This window comes from Takifugu flavidus, chromosome 15 (genome assembly GCF_003711565.1).
Source record: "Takifugu flavidus isolate HTHZ2018 chromosome 15, ASM371156v2, whole genome shotgun sequence".
In the NCBI taxonomy this organism is placed as follows: domain Eukaryota; kingdom Metazoa; phylum Chordata; class Actinopteri; order Tetraodontiformes; family Tetraodontidae; genus Takifugu; species Takifugu flavidus.
In genome coordinates, this window is record NC_079534.1 from 9,353,926 (window position 1) to 9,376,015 (window position 22,090).

The 22,090-nt window shown below is 44.4% G+C and overlaps 1 protein-coding gene and 1 long non-coding RNA gene across 10 annotated transcripts in view; one reads left to right on the top strand and one right to left on the bottom strand.

Annotated features, from left to right (window-relative positions):
• The window catches only part of LOC130539354 (kin of IRRE-like protein 1), an 82,495-nt gene that overhangs the window by 45,599 nt on the left and 14,806 nt on the right, over positions 1 to 22,090 (bottom strand). For 4 of the 9 annotated variants that reach the window (XM_057057665.1, XM_057057662.1, XM_057057661.1 and 1 more), the window contains exons 2-3: positions 9,375 to 9,524; positions 930 to 1,079 (exon numbers count right to left, since the gene is read on the bottom strand). In XM_057057665.1, coding sequence (XP_056913645.1) covers positions 930 to 1,079; positions 9,375 to 9,524 — 300 coding nt within the window. Of the gene's footprint in view, positions 1 to 929; positions 1,080 to 1,533; positions 1,568 to 9,374; positions 9,525 to 19,637; positions 19,699 to 22,090 lie in introns of those variants that run through there. The other 5 variants (XM_057057664.1, XM_057057663.1, XM_057057660.1 and 2 more) reach the window with 5 other exon arrangements.
• Positions 13,733 to 14,422, top strand: LOC130539392 (uncharacterized). Its single transcript, XR_008954111.1, has 2 exons — positions 13,733 to 14,098; positions 14,229 to 14,422. It is a non-coding gene; the product is annotated as an uncharacterized LOC130539392 (long non-coding RNA).

Consider the following 22,090-nt stretch of genomic DNA (forward strand, 5'->3'; position numbering starts at 1 on the left):
CAGTTGGACGGCGGAGACGATGGCCAGAAATATGGTAACTGCAGAAGTTGTCACACACCAGGTGGGGGTGTTTTGACGGGCCCTTAAATAGATTACCCCTCTAGCCTTATTGTCCAGCTAGGAATAAGTTCACTGATAATTGTACAAATACTGGTGGACCACTGAAAACCCAAGCTTTCAGCCCATGACTATCTAATCCACAAGCATGGAGGTAGAGGAGGAACTATTTCCTGCCATTTTCCTTGCACCAGATTTTAAAGACTGCTCTGGCCCCCTGCTGAAAGACTCATCATTTGTTTCTCTACAGGACGTATCCAGAAAAACACTGGTAAGATGCTGGTGAAGACTATAAACAGGCAAAGACTGAAACAGTGCTGAAACACCCTGGAAAAGGTACTTTGGCCTAGACCAGGAATGCATTTGTGTCAACCATTAATGAAACAGTGGAAGACAAGTGTCCCTTCTGTGAACATAGAGAGACATTTTTTCAGTTTTTATTAATGTCAGCATCTTTTACAATTTCTGTAGTGTATTTAAGCCATAAGAAAAAGTTAGAGGAATGTTTTATTCTTGGACCTATCACTGTGTATGTGTCAATATGATCAAGTCCAGAATCCACCTTGATTTTAATTTTTAAAAGGCAACTGGAGATCTGGACTCTTTTGATCAGGTGTGGTGTTTTAATCATATCCTCTGTTTTTTGGTAAATTACTCTTTGCAGTTTGGAGATGCACTCCTGCAAAATTATTTATATATTTATTGATTTAGTTATCTATTTATTCTGAGTGAGTGGTTTAGGATATAAATTATATATGTTCTTTGTAAGATCAACATATAAAACTGTTTTTCAAAATTCAAATTCTCTCTTTCTCTCTTACACACATACTGACGCGCACACACACAAAAATAATTTTCGGACGATCTCTTACCAAGAACACTGAGTTTTGCTCGCCTTGATCGCAAGGCAGCCTCTGTGGCTTGACACTCGTATAAGGAGTCATCTGATAGCTCCGCATTCGAAATCTCCAGGTTGTACTGGCCAATGTCGAATGACCGCAGGACACGATACCTAGGCCAAGCTGCAGAACACACACAGTGGAGTTAAACACATGATGAGACGTCCTCTTAGTGTTTAATTAATTTGCAGGATAACAAAAACTCAAACAAATAAATTTATTAACTGTATGACAATTAATTGAATCAAATGTAATACTCAGTTGGATCAAAATGTATTGATATACAGTAGTACTTTTAAATCACCAAACGGTGAAAAGTGCTTTACAATAACAAGACATGTGTGTTACGAATTGAAGTTTTAGACAGAACCCGAGAGCAGGCCAGGACACAGAGGTAAAATGGTCCAAAGAGTTTTATTTACAGGGGAAACACACAAAGAATACAGAAACAGTGCTCCTGGCCTGCAGGGAGCTTGGGAGTCAGCATCAGCACTTCACAGGTCCACGGATGAGTCCTCGAACAGAAGCAGTCCCCCTGGGCTGCAGAGAACTTGGGAAACAGGCTTGGCACGCTCACCGGCCCAGCAAATGGCACGAAGACCTCGAACATGCTGGAGAGACACAGAAGACAGAAACAGTCCTCCGGGACTGCAGGGAGCTCGGGAGTCAGCGTCTTCCCTTCACAGGTCCACCGGTGAGTCCTCACCAGAAGCAGTCTCCCTGGACTGCAGAGAACTCGAGAGTCCGGCTCGGCACAGTCACCGGCCCAGTAAATGGCATGAATACCTCGAACGTGCCGGGGAGACACAGAAGACAGAAGCAGGGAGATTGGGAGTCAGCGTCAGCACTTCACGGGTCCACGGGTGAATCCTCGAACTGAAGCAGTTCCCCTGTACTGCAGAGAACTCAGGAACACGATCTGCACTTCTCTGGTCCAGCAAACGGCATGAAGACCTCAAACGTGCAGGGAAAACAGACCAAGCAAAGCCACAAAGCCACACCAACAAAGCCACAATACTCCACTCTACACTCCACAAACACTCCACTGCAAATCCACTGCTACTCCTGTCCCCCCTCCCCCTCTCCCATGACCTTCAGCTCAACCATGCCCTACATTTCACACTCTGGTCCATGCCCATCCTGCCCACCAACACCTCCTTCACAACACACCAGGTGAGGAAGGCCTTGAAGAAGAACAGGGCCAGGAAAGCAACGGGTCTGGATGCCATCAGCTCTAGGCTCCTGAAGTTCTGTGCAGAACAGCTGTGTGGGACTTTAGATTACACGTTTAATCTGAAGCTGGGGAAAGTGCCACAGCTACGGAAGACATCCGGCATCATTCCAGTGCCGAAGACACCGCACCCCAAGGAGCTCAAAAGCTCCAGGCCGGTAGCTCTGATGTCTCATCTGATGAAGATGCTGGAGAGACTCATCCTCGTTCATCTGCGCCTACTGGTGAGCTCCTTCATGGATCCGCTGCAGTTCGCCATCTACCTCCTTCACACCTCCCTCGCCCACCTGGAGAAGGCTGGAAGCACTGTAAGGATCATGGTTTTTGATTTCTCCAGTGCATTCAACACCATCCAGCCCAGGCTGCTGGGGGGCAAGCTGCAGGTAGCTGGGGTGGATCACCACCTCACAACATGGATTTTGGACTACCTCACAAAAAGACTACAATTTGTGAGGGTGAAGGGCTCCGAGTAAAATCAAATCAATCTTTATTTACATAGCGTCTAAGACAATCAAAATTGTTTCAAGGAGCTTTACAGAATCCCAGGGCCTAACCCCAGACAAGCAACAGTGGCAAGGAAAAACTCGCCTTTAACAGGAAGAAACCTTGAGCAGGACCAGGCTCATGTAGGGGGACCCTCCTGCTGATGGCCGGCTGGGTAGAGAGAGAGGAGAAGGGGGGAGGACAGGTAGAGGATAGAATAGGGAGGAGAGGAGAGGAGAGGAGAGGAGAGGAGAGAGATAGAGCATAGAAATACATACAAAAATACATTATATTGAATAAGCTGCCGGTTGAGTGGGTCAGCGGGGTTGGAGGTCATTATGCAGCTCTGAAGGCCGCGATACCTGTAAATGAATACAGAAGAGGGGAGGGGGGGGGCAGAAAAACTACATAGGAAATAGCATCACTAGTCTACTTGATAGAGAGGAGAGGAGGAGAGGAGAGGAGAGAGGAGAGGAGAGATAACCATGACCCAGTGGGGTGACAGAGGCCTGTCAGGTGATCATGTTTCTGGGCCCCGACAGCCTTGGCCTATAGCAGCATAGCTAAGATGTTAACCTAATGATTAGATGACCCCCTAAGTATGATAATTCGTCTGTCTATGATCGTAACTGGAACTATAGAATTAGTAACAATAAGCTTTTTCAAAGAGGTAGATTTTAAGCCTAATCTTAAAAGTAGAGATGGAGTCAGCCTCCCGTACCTGGACAGGGAGCTGGTTCCATAGCGGGGGGGCCTGGTAGCTAAATGCTCGGCCCCCCATTGTACTCCTAGAGACTCTGGGAACCACAAGTAGACCAGCATTCTGAGAGCGGAGCAGTCTATTGGGCTGGTAAGGTATCACTAGCTCCTCCAGGTAGGATAGAGCCAGGCCTCTGAGTATGTTGTAGGTCAAAAGAAGGGTTTTATAAATTATTCTAAATTTAACGGGCAGTCAATACCTTTCAGAACTCTGGCTGCGACATTTTGGATCATTTGGAGGCTTCTTAGAGAGTTGTTTGGACACCCTGATAATAAAGAATTACAATAGTCTCAGTAGTTTCCTAATCCTTGTGATGTTCCTCAGGTGAAAAAAGGCAATTCTAGAGACTGTTTTAATGTTTGAGTTGAAGGACAGATTTTGGTCAAAGGTTACTCCAAGATTCCTCACAGAGAGACTAGATATTAATGAGATACCATCTAGAGTGATAATGTGATCTAATCTATACCTGAGAGGTTCAGGACCAAACACCATGACCTCAGTTTTCCTGAGTTAAGGAGAAAGAAATTTGAAGACATCCAGGACTTTATGTCTTTAAGACAGGTCTGAAGCTTCACTAACTTCTCTGTCTCCTCTGGTTTCGTGGATAAATAAAGCTGAGTGTCATCAGCATAACATTGAAAATTTGTTCCATGCTATGAATAATATTTCCGAAGGGAAGCATGTACAAGGTGAAAAGGATTGGTCCAAGCACAGAACCCTGAGGAACTCCATGGCTAACCCTACTGTATGAGGAGGGAACACCATGGACATGAGCAAACTGGTATCTATCAGAAAGATACGATCTAAACCAGTCTTGTGCTGTCCCTTTAATCCCAATCACATGTTCCAGTCTCTGTAACAGGATGCTGTGATCAACTGTATCAAAAGCAGCACTGAGGTCTAGCAGAACCAGCATAGAAACCAGTCCATGATCTGAAGCTATGAGAAGATCATTAGTAACTTTAAAAAGTGCTGTTTCTGTGCTGTGATTAGCTCTAAAGCCTGACTGAAACATCTCAAACAGGCTGTTCCTCTGCAGGTGCTCCAGTAACTGAGTCACCACAACCTTCTCAAGAATTTTAGAGATAAAAGGAAGGTTGGATATTGGCCTATAGTTTGCTAACACATCAGGATCCAGTGATGGTTTTTTAATCAACGGTTTAATCACTGCCACTTTGTAGGACCGGGGTACATAACCTGTCACTAAAGAACAATTGATCTGATCCAGGATAGAACTGCCTATCAATGGTAAAACATCATTCAACATGTGTGTTGGGATGGGATCTAAAAGACACGTGGTGGACTTGGATTTCTGAATTAGCCAAGACCATCCATCCATCCATCCTCTACCGCTTATCCGGGGTTTGGTCGCGGGGGCAGCAGCCTAAGAAGAGAAGCCCAGACTTCCCTCTCCCCAGCTACTTCTTCCAGCTCATCCGGAGGGATCCCCAGGGGTTCCCAGACCAGTCGAGAGACATAGTCTCTCCAATGTGTCCTGGGTCTTCCCAGGGGTCTCCTACCGGAGGGACATGCCCTGAACACCTCACCAGGGAGGTGTCCAGGGGGCATCCTAACTAGATGCCCAAGATTAGCATAGATTACATTAGCCCAATTAGCCAAGACGCCTCAGATAAATATATAGGGCTGAAGGAGTTTAAGGGCTCGTTGGAGAGCCTGTATGTTCCCACAGTCAGCACATCTGGTGATGGTCCAGTTGTTGGGATGGCCTGGTTAGCTTTTTTTCTGATAGATAGAACTTTATCAGTGAAGAAGCTCATGAAGTCTTCACCACTAACTTGTTAATTTGGCCACACCAATATAACATTAAAAATTTAATAAATTAGAGAAAGTGGTTGGTGGAGCTAGCTCTCCACACCATTTTAATCTGCAAACTGAACATCTCATCTGACAAACTACTTGTGGAGGCAAGTAGACAAGCTGGCAGATCAACATCCACTGCCTTTATCTGACAGTGTTGTTAACCATGGGGATGCACCCCATTTCCAAGAGAGCCACTGGAGCCACTCTAAATTTTAGAGCCAACAGGAGTGATTATGTTAGAGGGTATGCATCTCAGTTCATTATCACTCAGTTCACTGCTGCATCTCAGTTCAGTGTCTGTGACTTTATCACAATTGCACTATATAGAGGAGGTAACTAGAAGCCAGAGTGCAACACTAAGGCAGGAAAGAGGGACTGCTTCACATTTCAGCTACGTTTCAAATCACGTTAGTCCAAACAAAGCAGAAAACCTGCCTGAAAGCATCATCTGAGGAATACTACAAATTGCACATGAATAGGTGACTGGAAATGGAATTACCATATTTTCACAATCATAAGGCACACTTAAAAGTCTTGCATTTTCTCCAAAATGGACGGGGTGCCTTATAATCCGGTGCACCAAGTTCCAAAATCTGTTGGAACAGATTTTCAGCTTTTTGAAAAACGATTTTCAGCTTTTTGGCTTTCGCAAAAAACATTTCGGATTCATTTAGTTCATTTCGGATACAGAAGATGATGTACATGAGTACATTGCTAAATACACGCTAGCATACATGTTTTAAGATAGCGTAACGGTATGTTTTACCATGCCCGCGCCTTATAATCTGGTGCACCTTATGTATGTGTTAAATACAGAAATAGCACCTGTAACTGAGACTGCGCCTTTTAATATGGTGTGCCTTATGGTCTTGAAAATACGGTAGGTGTTTTATAGGCCTAGGCTGTGTTAAAAAAAACAACTGAACTTAACTAAGTGTGGGCTGGTAGTTCACGCAGATGCACCATGTTTTATGCATCACCTGATGGGGCTGATACTGTATATGAACCACTTAAGTGACTAATATTTGGTCTATTTAAAATGAAATGCCAAAATACACAGTTACATGGAGTGCATGTTCCTCAAAGTTGATCATGGTGTGCTCAAGTCCAGGGACAGTTGCTAATCACAGAAATTGAAGAGTGATTTTGTTATCTGTGCCCATGATGACATTTTGACCTTCCTTGTTTGACATGAAACCCTGCAGGATAGAAACCAATATACTGCACGACAAGTCCAATTAGCCATCAAAAACAAGGTTTGCAGGCCAATCTTCTCAGCAACTGGAGCCATCCAGGTTGTTAGCACCAGGCTGCTAACAAGCTACCTCAAAGGAGCCATCAGTTTTCGTCCAAAGGTTACTACCAGGACAACATAGCAAAGATTGCCTACAACTGGAATTACAACTATTCCCAGCTTGGCTCCCCCACCAGGACCACTAGCTAAAACAGCAACACACCAGAGCTCACTCTCTCCCTCCAGGATTGGTAACACCAACTGGGCCGAGTATAGCTAAGCTAAGCAAAGACCTTCAAAGTGATGTATTTTTGTTGTATTGAGTTGTTGTGATCAGTTTGGTACTTAGGTTATGGTTCAGGTGGCTCTGTCACATTGTAAAGTTGATGTCAGTTAAGTTGCAATATATAGATTCAGGGTCTCTTGCATGCTAAACAAACCATCCTTTCTCCAACCTGGCACCTCAGGAAACACACAGTCCATTGTCCCCCCCCACATTCCACATGTGCATGTGACCTCAGCCAGCAAATGGTCTGTGCACCTCACATGATCAGACATCTTGGTCAGCCTTCTTTGTTCCTGGTCTCAAGGCCGCAGCAGTCCCTTTTCACACAGACATCTGTATAGAAGTACACTGTTGATAGATTGTATTGTCAATAATTGATTAATAATAAACTTAATAACTAAAACCAAAATTACTACATTAACTAGTTAGATTTGAAGGATTGGGAGTCTTGACATTGTAGATGTTGACAGAATTCACGCTTGTGCAACATTACTGTAAACAGACAGCAGATCAGTTTAAAAGGCAGAGTGCTAAATTTACAACCTAATGTATTATGAGACTGATTTTACAAATCGGCTATCTTTTCTCTTCTCACAAGGGTGGTGCCCTAAGATAATCTAATACTCAGGTTCAATTATGTAATAGTCATTTATTTATGATAGCTTAATCCAAATTAGTAGACTTGCACCAAAAGCGGTACCTTAAATGCAAACCAGACCAAAGCCCAATAGACTATATATACTGATTGCCATAGTTTTCTCTATTTCTCTATTTAATTGTGAATTGGATTAACAAAATCCTGGCATTTTTCCAATTATTCACTCATTCACTGTGAAACTATTACTCTCTCCAACAAGGAGTAATGCTCTCCTTGACCTTGAAGTCTTTTTCTAAGTGAGAAAGCTGAAAAATGGAGGAACTGGAAGGGGGGGACAGGAATTAAAGGAGTGACAGAAAAATTTTGACCTGACCCTTTATGGATATGACCAAAAGATTCACATCACATGTCACTGTGTGTTTGTGTGTATGCCATGCTCACTGCTTTAATGCAATTACAGCAGACTCATAACTGTGATGTATACAGTGATCCCTCGTTTATCGCGGGAGTTACGTTCCAAAAGTAACACGCGAAAAGTGAAATCCGCGAAGTAGCAACTTTATTTTTTTTAATTATTTTACAATGCAATACTGAACAGTAGAATGAAACCAAACATCAAAACCTGTTTTAAAGACCAAACTTTGTTTAAAACAATAATTTTAATATAGTAATACTGTACAAGATTGGAAACATTGTCACTCGCGTATTTCACGGTCCCAGCTGTGCCTCTGCGTCCTGACTCCGCTCCGCTGTAGCGTCTGTTTCTACTGAAGGCGCAGGAGTCTTTCTCCGAGAGAAGAACATTGTTATAGGCAGTTGTTGGCGCTCTTTCTTTTTCTGGGCAAGAAGATTTTTATAAACGGATATGCCACCTTCAATTATATTTGAGAACTGCAATGAACGACTCATCAAAGGGTCCCATTCTTGTGCCGTGCGCTGAAGTTCAGTGGCCATTCTCACCATGGTTGCTAAGCGACCAAGTGCAAACGTAAAGTTGGCAGAATGTACAGAAACGAAAACTGTTGACAAGTGAAAAATCAATACAGTACAGCGTCAATATTTTATTTCTAGACAACAGTAAAGCCCCTGAGCCAATCAGGATTCAGAGGCACTGTAAAAAAAAAATAAAAAAAAAATCCGCGAAGCCGCGAAAGATGAACCGCGATATAGCGAGGGATCACTGTATTTCAGAAATGAAAAGGGCTCTACATGTTGAGTACGTTCAATTTCTGTGATGCTTCCACTGTTTTTTTTTTTTTCAAACATAAGCAGTCATTTTAAACATTATTTTACTTGTTACATAACAAAAAAATCCATAGCAGTCACCTGTAAAATAGGAACATGACATGGGACTTGAGTTCTTGTGATAAGTCAATATGAAATCTGCAACGGATCTGTTATTGCCTCTCTTTTGCAGCTGGATTGGCAGAGACAAGAGCAGAAATGCCACTGCAGGTCTGTTTGAGGCATCTCAGATATCTAATTTGATCTGTGTAGCTTGTTAAATTCTTACACAATTATTTTTGTATTGATGTTTTTTTACAAAGTGCTAGTGTATTTTTCTTGTTTTCAACTCTGCATTGACAGTACAGCGTCCAAATTGTTTACAGTGATTTTACCATCATGATTCTTGATGCAGATGTCAAAAATTTTAATGCGTGAAATGTTTGCCAAACATGGAGCTATACGAAGTTTAAGTAATAATATTTCAAACTCACAATTTTCTGCCACAGAATGACACAATTATTTTGTTTTGTAGTGGTTTTGTACCCTTATATTATTGAAATGAAATAGTGTTGTAAATGTGAAAAAACACCCGCTTTGGGAAAATTTTGTCTAATTTAGCCTGATATAAAGGTTTTTGCTTAAATTGCTACTCATATGCATAGGAACAGGAAAAACAGTAATGTAATGGTGACATTATATTTAGATGTGTGCTTCTCCATTACACTTTTATTATATTTCCCATGCCCAAACCAGATGAAAATAGATGCTTTCCCCTCACCTCGTAGACCTTCTCCAATGCCAAGAGCCAAGCCATCCTTGGTCCATTGCACGATGCCACTGTAGTTGAAGACCACACAAGACAACACTATACGTTCTCCCACCACCACTGATTGGTCGGCAGGCTCTTGAGAGAAGCGAATACACTTTACTGCAACACAAGAACAAAAAGGAAAAATCAGTTTTCAGTTTTGTGATCCTGACATGCCATCAGCTATGGATGTTATTTGTGACTATTATTTTTCTATATTTTGTTATTTATGAATAAGATATATTGAAATATAAACTTTTATCAGTAGGAAACTTGAATTGAACTTGATTGCCAGAAATGTTGTGTGTCCGAAGATTTTTATGAACCTCAAAACTCAAAACAAGAGTCTTCCTGCAGGCCGGCATGGGGCCACTTCCAGTGTAAACTTCACCCGCAGGGCACGTTCATTGTCAGGCCAGTCAGGACTGGAAGTCCAAGAAAAAGTCCAATTAACTTTAAAAAGATTAACACAATCACACCAGCCAGCAATGTTGTCATATTATTTCAACTGTGAGTTTGTGTACAAACTCAAAGTCCATTTAAGAATTTTTAATATAAAATCATATAGCCACTATCAGAGATAGTGGCTTTGTCACAGATTTATATTTAATTAATCAACAAAGCCATTAGTTCCTGAAATGCAGGTACAGGCATATGGGTATGTCATTACTTATTTGTTGTTTAGAATGGTTCCTATACAGTATGTAGCATTTAACATGGGTTGGCCCACACATCTGTAAGCTGTTATATAAATTAACATTTAATAATTTTATTGCAAAGATCTGGAGCTTCAGGCACAAAGAAACTCTTTTGTTGAATTTGTTACTGATATGTATGTTCATATCTAGAATATTTTATAGCAAAGCTTTATAGCATTGTGTCTGCAGTCGATAGCTCTGTTTACATTAGGGAAAACTGGCTCTTGTGTAAAATGCACATAAACTTGTACTTGACAAGTATTATCGTTTGTCAGCAGTCTCATCACAAGATATCCAAATAGCTTCCACTTTAGAGAATTTAAATTGCTCCAGGATTTCTTCTTTGTCTTGGTCATCATGATTGTAGCTTTCATGATAGAATTTAGAGCTACTTGTGCAATGGTCCACTTTAAACCCTTCACTTTCAAGAAAAATAAAGTGGTGCATCTACATGACAGAAAAAGTTATGTTCAATTTATAGTTTATACACATTTAAACATCTAAACCAAGTGGAGTGAACAATAGTAAAACATGTAATGTTAATTTTGACAACAAATCATAACTGCATTACCGTTAAGTCATCACAGCTTACTGACATACGTAACATTTAGTTGTTTGACTACATAGGGCAGCTAGACTCTCTCTATAAGTTGGGACTGTTACTTAGTGGTAGGTTGTCTGAGACAGTGGAAAACAAATGACAAGTTCCACACGGTAGATGGAAAATTACAAAAACATCAATGCCAAAAGCAGCAGTAGCAGCAGCAGTAGTCAAATCGTGAAAAAGTCAGAAGCCTTTGTTTTTCTCTGGGCTTGACACTTCATCTCTTTCACCCTTTTCAGGAGAAAGGATTTTGCTTACATGTATTTTCGCTAGCAAAACAAGCTTCCTGTACACAATGGCACTTCTAAAATTTATGAATGTAGAAATTACAAGAGCAATGGCTCTTAGGACCAGTTAGTGTTAATGCTCTCTTTCTTACAGGTCTTCCCCACATCCTGTTTACTGGTGTCATCCTTGTTTTCCACCTTTGTCTTGTTGCTTCCATCCACTTTATGTATAACACCTGCATTTCCATTCTCTTCTGTGCCAAGTCACATTGTGTATTCAAGCGTTTTCTCAAGAATCTGCCAGTGTTTGACCTGATGCCTGTTTTTGTTAAAACTAAGCCTTTCATTCTTTGGTTTGTCCTTGGACATTTATTGCACATCTGTTCAAATCTTTATTCAACTTTTTTTGATGTCTCTGTTCTGCTTCCTTCATGTCTTTTTAATCCCTTCCTTGTCCACCTGAATCAGAATGCATTAAGACTGATGTGAGGTATTTTTCTTTTTCACACGAGTTCACACACGCCCTCACTGTTGTGTACATCTCCCCCTCTGCTAATGCCGATGCAGCTTGTGATGTCCTGCTCTCAGCAGTGAGCAGGCTGCAGACACAGCACCCTGATGCCCTCCTCCTCATCTATGGGGACTTCAGTCATGCCTCTCCATCATCTTCTCTGCCCATATTTACCCAATACATCACTTGCCACACCAGGGACAATAAAACACTTGACCTGTTTTATGCAAACACCAAGGAGACACACCACTCTCTCCCTCTTCCTTCCCTGGGCTGTGCCAACCACAACCTTGTACACCTCCAGCTGTGTATAAACCTCTTGTGTAGAGGCAGCCTGCTATCACCCGCAAAGTGAAGAAATGGTCCGAAGAAGCTGACGAGGCCCTGAAAGACTGTTTCAACTCAACTCTGTGGGATGTATTCAGCGATGCCCATGTGGAGTGGAGGACATTGACAATTTCACCCACTGCATCACTAACTATATTAATTTTTGTGTGGAGAACACAGTACCCACTAGGACTGTACAGAGCTTCTCCAACAGGAAGCCCTGGATCTCCCCAGACATGAAGGCTCTCCTGAAGGAAAAGAGGGCTTTTGTGTCTGGAGATAAAGAGGAACTGAAGTCTGTGCAGAGGGAGTTGAGGAGGAAGATCAGGCAGGAGAAAGGTGGAGTACCAGCTGCTGCAGAACAACATCTGTGGGGTCTGGAAAGGACTGAAGACCATCAAGGAGCAAAAGTCCCAGCCTGTGGGAGACCAGGGGTGGGCAAACAACCTGAACTTGTTCTTCAACAAATTTGATCAGGCACCCACCCCTCCCCCAGCCCAGTCTCCTCTGCTGCAACCCCCTGTGCCCCCAATCAACTGCTACTCCTTTCCCCCCTCCCCCTCTCTCATGACCTTCAGCTCACACATGCCCTACACTTCACACTCTGGCCCATGCCCATCCCCCCCCACAAACACCTCTCTGCTCCAGCCTGTCCCTTACAACACACCAGACATCATCATGCCACCTCCAGAAGTTCTCTGGCGACTCCGCTGCTATTGGCATCATCACTGATGGGGACAATGGGGAGTACAGAGGACTTATTCAGGACTTTGTGGACTGGAGCCTGCTGAACCACCTCCAGATCAACGCCAGTAAAACCAAGGTGCTGGTGGTGGATTTCTGCAGGCGTAACAACCCCCCGCCTGTACCGGTGAACATCCTGGGAATGGACGTCAACGTTGTAAAGTCCTTTAAGTACCTGGGTGTTCACCTAAACAATAACCTGGACTGGACACACAGTACAGACACCCTTATCATGAAGGGCACTAGAAGACTTTTCCTGCTCAGGAGGCTGAGGTCTTTTGGTGTGCAGGGACCACTCCTGAGGACTTTCTATGACTCTGTGGTGGGATCTATGACTCTGTGGTGTGATCTGCCAACTTTTATGGGAACATAGGCCACCAGAAGGGAATTGTGGGCATATTCCACACACAACAGCAAAGAGCAATAGGAGGTGGGATGACGAGGCGATACAAAACGTAAGGCACAGGACTAGTTGGCCCTCTCTGTCTGGCCATTCAACTGAGGATGGTATCGGCTCACCATAGCCCCCAATGCATTACTGAAGGCCTTCCAGACGTGGGATGTGAATTGAGGCCCTTGAGAGTCTATGGAGGCAAAAGACATGCTTGACTAGAAGGTGTACTGAAATGAAATGTACTGCCTTCGACAACCGGTGAAGAGAATTTGTGTTTATCTTGTTATCATGTGTTGTACCATATGTTTCTGTTTTCTCTTAGGAGTACTTTAGAAGTTAGGAATGGTCGAATCTTTAGTAAGTGTAATAAAGGTCAGCTGACCCTTTCTTGACATGATTGTTGTTTACATAGTTGTAATCAGCAGGAGACACTCAGACGGGACGTGTTAAATCCCCATCTTCTACCTTGGTGACAGCATAGTTTACTGGTGTTGATAAGTTCCTCTGCAGGAAGGTGAACTTTGAACTGACCATTTGGGAAACAGTGGACAACAAGGACTGTGTCAGCATCCAATGGGACTGGAAGAATCAGACGATGTCATCCAAGAAGAAGGACTGGATTGGACTGAATTAGCATCAATAATTTACATATGTGTTTCTATAAAAGATTGGGTCAAGGGATAGTTAGGTTGTCAGACTGCATGCCCTGGCAATTGACTCTGTTATTGTAGGGTTATGAACTGGCCCGGAGCTCTGTAATATTTGTATCTTGAATTGGTTCTATTCTATTGCTAAATACATTTCGAAATTGGCATTTTTCTTCTTGAAGGCTGTTTTCAGCTCAAGTTAGAGCGGGAGACCACGTGACCTAGAGCGGAACTGCAGAAAAATTCTGATCGAAAATCTCCCAAACAAATGACCATAACTCTGTCCCGGAAGCTCCTATGAGCATTAAAATACATAATGTCTTCTGTAGCTACAAGCCTTGACTAACTCACAAAGCAGCCCCTCCCACTAGTCCCCACTGCCTGTGAGCAGTGGGGACGGCATTGTGCAGGTGCTGAGGCTGCTCAACATGCACTGGCATTGTGCAGGCACTGAGGCTGCTCAACATGCACTGAATTGCCTTGGTGGGGGCAATAGGCAGACATGGAGGGACAACAGGCAAGAGGCAGGGACCGGCCAGAGGGTGAGGCACACCCTCACTAAACTCCTATACCAGCAGTTTGTTATAATTAATGTATTTCCATGATCTCTGTCTGATCTCTGCCTATTCTCTCCTCTACCTGTCCTCCCCCTTCTCCTCCCTTTCTACACAGCCGGCCATCGGCAGGAGGGTCCCATTACATGAGCCTGGCCCTGCTCATGTAAGGGGACTACTGTTTTTCCACCTGTTTTTCCTTGCCAATGTTGCTTGTTGGGGGTCAGGCCCTGGAATTATGTTAAGCGAAAATAGAAAAAAATAGAGAAAATTTTGTTTGTAACAGAGGCCATATAAATAAAGAATAATTGATTGAACAGAGCAGAGATGCAGAAAAGAACAGCAAATGGAAAGAATGAAGGTAAAAAGCCTGGTGACTAGAAAGATCAACTCAAAAGAGGAAACAGGGCAATGAAAGCAATCAAACAATCATACATATACAGTACATCAAACACAAAATAAACAAATAGTTAACAAAGAAAGGTTAGTAGACAGACAGAAAGAGAGGAGATTATTTGATTGACAAGACAGGTGGAGATATATGTGTCACCATGGTAACACTGAAACCTGTGAGTTAAGGACAGAAAGACTGTAGAGAGCAAGTGCATGTGTCTGTGTGTGTTGGGGGGTCCATCCCCATGGTAACACCAATAAAGGGATTCTGTGAGGGGCATACACACAATAAGAAAGTGGAAAACCTCTTGCATCTATCTTTCAATATGAAATGCTTATGAGAGGCGAGTACTAATTGTGCCTCAACTGTGCGATCTGTTAGGTTTTTTCTTATTTTTGACAACTACCAGCTTTTCATCTGTGTTAAAGAAAGTATGTAATTTTTGGTGATTGTGAAGTAAATGATTACAGCTTTCAGAACTATTGGCACACAAGACAAGTCTATTGCGTATGTGTATTGTCTATATAAGCATCATGGGGTAGCCAATTTGGCAAAAACAACAGGATTTAACTGAGATTAAATAATTGTGTACCCCAGAATGCAGAAGACTTACAATTTATCTGTCAAATATGCCAATAGCTTTTCAGCTGATGTACCAAGTAACAAAAGCAGTGTGGCAGTATGTGACAAATTTAATCAAAAGGGGTACAGATTTAAGTAAGAAGAACTTCTCTCATCTTTTTCCCCCTTTTGTGGTCATGAGGAGGATACACAATGTCAGGTCAACCCTTGGATGAGTTGTCAGTTCATCACATGGTCCTATATGAACATTTGTGGGTTTAGTACCTTGCTCAAGGGTACCTTGGCAGTGCCCTGAAGGTGTTGTGGCACCTTCCTCCACGTCCAGAATGCCTTCCATGTTTTGTCTGCACTGGGGCTCAAACCAAAAACCCTCTGTTTCTCAGGGCAGTTCGCAACAGACTCAGCTACCACCACCCCTTGTAGGAAAACCTACTGAGAGAATTTACAATGAGGCACCTTACCTCTCTACCCAGCTGGACATTAGCAGGAGGGCTTGTTGGGGGTCAGGCCCTGGAATTATGGAAAGCGCCTAGAAACAATTTTGATTGTAACAGACGCTATATAAAGATTGATTGATTGATTGATTGATTACCTCACCGAAGCTGCAATGACCAACTGTACCCAACAGGAAAATTAGCATATATATATATCTATATATATCTATATGATATATATGTTTTATTGCAGGTATTGTTGGAACTCTCCCATCTTTTGGAATATTTACCATTGTGTCACATCATAAATGCATCCTCAGCTCATAATTACTTTGCCTCCAATAGTACTTTAAGGTAGCATAATTGCAGGGTGCAGCAGATGGCTGCTGTTTAACTGGTTTGCATGTATATGTGTAATGGACATTTACTATCTGTTTTAAAACAGTGTCATGGTTCCTGGTCAGAACCTACAGCTTAATATAGCTCTTGTGCGTGGGCTCAGCAAAAATTGAAATAATTTGTTCCTCACTGCTCAATCAATGTAAGAATAAACTATACAGGAATATTTATTTTGTCTCATTATCTGATCAAACCATGATGAAAAAAAATTATGTTCATCTATGTAGAAGAATATAATTAACTAAAATAAAAATTACTCTGTCTATGATGTTTCGAATGACAAACATACAATAAATGATTTTTATTTTTTAAAGGCTGGGCTGTCCCATGTTTTTTTCTTCTGTGTGTGTGCCACTCCCATCCTGTTTTCTGTCTCTGACTGCAGGTGTGGGTCTGTGGGTCAGCGTCTTCGCTAATTCAGAAATCCAAGGCCACCACGTGTCTTTTAGACCCCATCCCAACACACCTGTTGAAGGATGTTTTACCAGTGATAGGCAGTTCTATCCTGGACCAGATCAATGGTTCTTTCGTGTCGGGTTATGTACCCCGGTCCTACAAGGTGGCAAGCCGTTGCTTAAAAAAACATCACTGGATCCTGACGTATTAGCAAATTATAGGCCGATATCCAACCTTCCTTTTATCTCTAAAGTTCTTGAGAAGGTGGTGGTGACTCAGTTACTGGAGCACCTGCAGAGGAACATCCTGTTTGAGATGTTTCAGTCAGGCTTTAGAGCTCATAACAGCACAGAAACAGCACTTCTTAAAGTTACAAATGATCTTCTCATAGCTTCAGATCATGGACTGGTCTCTATGCTGGTTCTGCTGGACCTCAGTGCTGCTTTTGATACAGTTGATCACAGCATCCTGCTACATAGACTGGAACATGTGATTGGGATTAAAGGGACAGCACTAGACTGGTTTAGATCATACTTATCTGACAGATACCAGTTTGCTCATGTCCATGGTATTCCCTCTTCATACAGTAGGGTTAGCCATGGGGTTCCTCAAGGTTCTGTACTTGGACCAATCCTCTTCACCTTGTACATGCTTCCCTTAGGGAAGATTATTCGGCAGCATGGGATCAATTTCCATTGTTACGCTGATGACACTCAGCTTTATTTATCCATGAATCCAGAGGAGACAGAGAAGTTAGTGAAGCTCCAGACCTGTCTTAAAGACATAAAGTCGTGGATGTCTTCAAGTTTCCTCCTCCTTGACTCAGGAAAAACTGAGGTCATGGTGTGTCCTGAACCTCTCAGGGATAGATTAGATCACATGATCACTCTAGATGGTATCTCATTAACATCTAGTCTCTCTGTGAGACCAGGAGTAACTTTTGATCAAAATCTCTCCTTCAACTCACACATTAAATTAGTCTCTAGAACTGCCTTTTTTCACCTGAGGAACATCTCAAAGATCAGGAAGCTACTGACGTGGCCTGATGCTGAAAAGTTAATTCATGCTTTTGTTACTTCCAGGCTGGACTGTTGTAATTCTTTATTATCAGGGTGTCCAAACAACTCTTTAAGAGGCCTCCAGTTGATCCAAAATGCTGCAGCCAGAGTTCTGACAGGTATTGACAAAAGAGATCACATAACTCCTGTAATGGCGTCGCTTCATTGGCTGCCCGTTAAATTTAGAATAACTTTTAAAACCCTTCTTCTGACCTACAAGGTCCTCAGAGGCCTAGCTCCATCCTACCTGGAGGAGCTAGTGATACCTTATCAGCCCAATAGACGGCTCTGCTCTCAGAATGCTGGTCTACTTGTGTTTCCCAGAGTTTCTAGGAGTAGAATGGGGGGCCGAGCATTTAGCTACCAGGCCCCCCTGCTATGGAACCAGCTCCCTGTCCAGGTACGGGAGGCTGACTCCATCGCTACTTTTAAGATCAAACTTAAAACCTACCTCTTTGAAAAAGCTTATTGTTGTTAATTTTGTAGTTCCAGTTACTATCATAGATAGAAAAATTATCATACTTAGGGGGTCGTCTAATCATTAGGTCACATCCTAGCTATACTGTTATAGGCCAAGGCTGCCGGGGTCCGGAAACATGATCACCTGACAGGCCTCTGTCACCCCACTGGGTCATGGTTTCCTCTCCTCTCCTTTCCTCTCCTTTCCTCCTCCTCATCAGGCAGGCTAGTTATGATGATTCCTGTGTAGTTTTTCTGCTTCTCCCCCCCCCCCCCCCGTTTATTTACAGGTATCGCCGCCTTTCGGAGCTGCATGACGACCTCCGGCCCCGCTGACCCGTTGTATAGTGTATTTTTGTGTGTGTTTCTGTGCTCTGTGCCTCGCTTCTCCTCACCTCACCTCTCCTCTCCTCTCCTCTCCTCTCCTCTCCTCTCCTCTCCCCCCTCCCTCTCCTTCTCCCCTCCACTCCCTCTCCTCTCCTCTTCCCCCTGCTTCTCCTTCTCCTTCTCCTCTCCTCTCCTCTCCTCTCCTCTCCTCTCCCTTTTCCCAGCCGGCCATCAGCAGGAGGGTCCCCCTACATGAGCCTGGTCCTGCTCAAGCTTTCTTCCTGTTAAAGGGGAGTTTTTCCTTGCCACTGTTGCTTGTCTGGGGTTAGGCCCTGGGATTCTGGAAAGCGCCTTGAAACAATTTTGATTGTATAAGACACTATATAAATAAAGATTGATTTGATTTGATTTCACATTCCCAGCAGCCACGGGTCTGACTTCCTGCTAAAAAGGAGATGGCCTCTTATATGTCATCACATCAATGACGTTATCCTTACACCCTTCTGTTAGCCGGGTTACGTTGAGATAAATAGTGGACAACATGGATATGAGCAAGTTGATGGTCAACATTATTGTTTTGTACTATGCAATTTTGTCACTTTTGCAATGTTTACAAGCTCATAGCAGATTGAAAAATGTCCAAGTGCTAATGCAGTGAAGGTAGAAGGAATTTGTGGCTAGTCTGGAAAAATTACAATGAACCTTTGATTATTTTGTCAAATTTATTGCTCCTGTGATTACCAGTAGGCTACAAAGTGAAAGAGTGACTACTGAAGAGAAAAATATTATGTTACCAAATAATCAGTCAATGAATCTTTATTTATATAGCGTCTGTTACAATCAAAATTGTTTCTAGGCGCTTTACAGAATCCCAGGGCCTGATGTCAAACAAGCAACAGTGGCGAGGAAAAACTCTCCTTTAACAGGAAGAAACCTTGAGCAGGACCAGGCTCATATAGGGGGAACCTCCTGATAATGGCCCGCTGGGTAGAGAGAGAGGAGAAGGGGGAGGACAGGTAGAGGTAGAGAATAGGTACAACATAGTAATACATTATATTAATTAAAATAAGCTTCCGGTAGAGTCAGGTTGGGTGGGTCAGCGGGGGTCGTAGGTCAGTACGTCAGTAAACAGCTTATGAAGGCGGCGATACCTGTAGATGAATAAAGAAGGTGGGAGCACAGGAGCTGTATCTCTACTTTTCCACGGTCCCACCACTGTCTTAGGCACGTAATATTAGATTTTCTCTCTCGAAACCCCAACCAGAAGTGCCGTAAAACATCTCTAAAACTGTTGTCTTGAGCTAAGCTGGAATTAAAATGCCAGTATGCACTCTTGGGAAAGATATTCTTCACGACGACTTCGCCTAAAACCAACGAGTGGTCTGTAAAGCCGACTGGCGTGATGCTACAGCTCCTAAAAACACTAAAATGATGTTTAAAACAATAAAATCGGTCCAGTCTGGCCGAGGAGATCCTACCCTCACTCAAGCGGGACCAAGTGTATTGCCTGTTGTCTGCGTGCATCCTCCTCCACACATCCACCAGGCCATGACAATAGGCCAGCTGTCTCAGACAATGTTGCGAGGCTGGATGAGGCTCTGCATGGTTGCGGTCTAAAAAAGACTCGGTGCAATTAAAATCTCCACCCAGGAATAAAAAATCATCCCCACAACCATTTAAAACAGTGCCAACTTTTTCTAAAAAGCTCTTCCTCTCTGTACCGTTGGTGGGAGCATAAATATTAATAAAAACCAAGGAGTGGTTTGGAGGCGCGCTTTCACCATCAAACACCGTCCCCTCACCACATGCTCCACCTCCAGGGACGATGGAGTGAAGCCCCTTGAAAAAAGGAGGCCCACTCCACCACTGAGGGTGGTGTTGTGGCTCAGCAGCACCTGTCCTTCCCACTCCTTCTCCCAGTCCGCTTCTATGCCGCAGTCGCTGTGGGTCTCCTGGAGGAACAGGACATCAATGCGTTTTCTTTTTGCTGTGTCGAACACTAGTGCCCGTTCTTTGCGTCCCTGGCTCCGTTGACATTCAACGTTCCCATTTTGAATATGTTCATGCCAAGGGGAAAGATAAAAATCACAGACAGTGAAAAATAAGTACAAGAAACCATGGCAAAATATTTTTCAATTTAGCTGTTTTCTTGCTTTGCCCATGTGCTTCCTGAGCCTATATATTTCGGGGTCGGTGAGGCCTGACGTTGCCTTATTCCTAATTAAAAAGCTCGCTTCCTCACCACGCTCACCTGTGCTCACTCCTCCCTCACCCCGCTCACCTGTGCTCACACCTCCCTCACCCCGCTCACCTGTGCTCACTCCTCCCTCACCTTGCTCCCCTGTGCTCACTCCTCCCTCACCCCGCTCACCTGTGCTAACTTCTCCTTCACCCCGTTCACCTGTGCTAACTTCTCCTTCGCCCCGTTCACCACCCACTATCCCTGGCCCATCGAGTCCACCCATCACCTGACCCACTGTACCCTGCTCACCCGTCTGGATCCTGTCTCCAGTCTCTCCTGTCTCACCCAGTTCAACTGTTTCACCCATCACCTCACCTTTTCTCCCCAGTTCATTTGAATCACACACCACCTCACTCATCACACCACTCAGATCACACACCTCCCCAGTTAAATCCACCTTCCCCCTGATTCACCACTCTCACCATTCATTTCTACCACCATCTCCACAATCTCGCTCTCTCCACTCACCTCACTCTCACGCACACACTCGTCCCGCTTCTCCTCCATCTGCGACTCTGCTGTCGCTCCGTCCGGGGCAGCGGAGCTTCCCTCCGCGCTGAGCCACCGACGCCTCGCCGCCGGAACGGGCCGCGGGGCCGGAGGCGCCACGGGCGCGGGGTGGCGGCGGCTCTGCCATCAAAATCGTCTACCCGAACGATGAAACGATAATTAAATTCCTCCGCCCTATTGTTGAGGATCATGTGCACCTGCCTGCGATGAGACACTACATGTCTCAGCAGCGGTGACTTACAGCCAGACAACATTTTGCGGATGGGAGAGACCACTTCCCATGCCGAGACAGCTCCCGTACCAGGAACTCATCGCTAATGAACGGCGGCACATTGCACAGTGTAATCCGTGCCGCCGGCTGTGTTAGCGGAGTTACCTGGACGAACTGTCCGCCCACGGTGATCCCCGTCTCCACCAACATATTTACCTGCTCCACCTTGGCCAGGAACAAAACACCACCGCCCTATTCATGCGGGCGGCGGATTTGATTGAGCTCCATTTTTTGGCCCACAGCCAGCGCCACCTCCTCCACACTAAGCACGGAGCCCGCACCCACCTTGACTCCGTGCTTCCGACTCAAGCGGTTAAACCGGCGTTGGCCGCCATGACGGCCGCACGCGGTCGGCCGCGGCTTGTAAAGGACCCTCCAGCAGGGGCGGGCTCCATCCCCTCCCAGTCGATCAGCCCACACGCTGGTGCTCCTGTTCGACAGTCCTCTCCTGTTTAGTACCCTCACACAGTCGTTGTATAGGGTCTTCTTATCGACTGCTACCAGGGAGAAGGTCTTTGCTGGTCTGAGGAGAGAACCGTCTAGATTCCCGAGGTGGGCAACCAGCCTGATCTCCGGGAAGGGGTCCTCGCTGTCGGGTTCGGTCCCCTGGCCGTAGTCCTCAAGAATACGCCTCTCTCTCGTGCTGAGTCTGTTCCTCCATAACCGAAGCACCCCCTCAGCTGCCTGGGTAGAGCGGATGCCTAACAGGGAACCCACTGCCTCCGCACCCGTTAGGTCTGGCCCTGCCACGGCCACTACGTGCTGGAGGAGTAGGGTCCGGGTCCGCCACAGTGCAGCCGTCAGCCTCGGCGGGGCTTCGGCCGAGACATCCAGCCTGGCTCCGTGCACCGTGGGTTCCCTTAGCAGCCAATACAGAGATTCAGAGCTGGTTCTTTTCTCAACTTTAA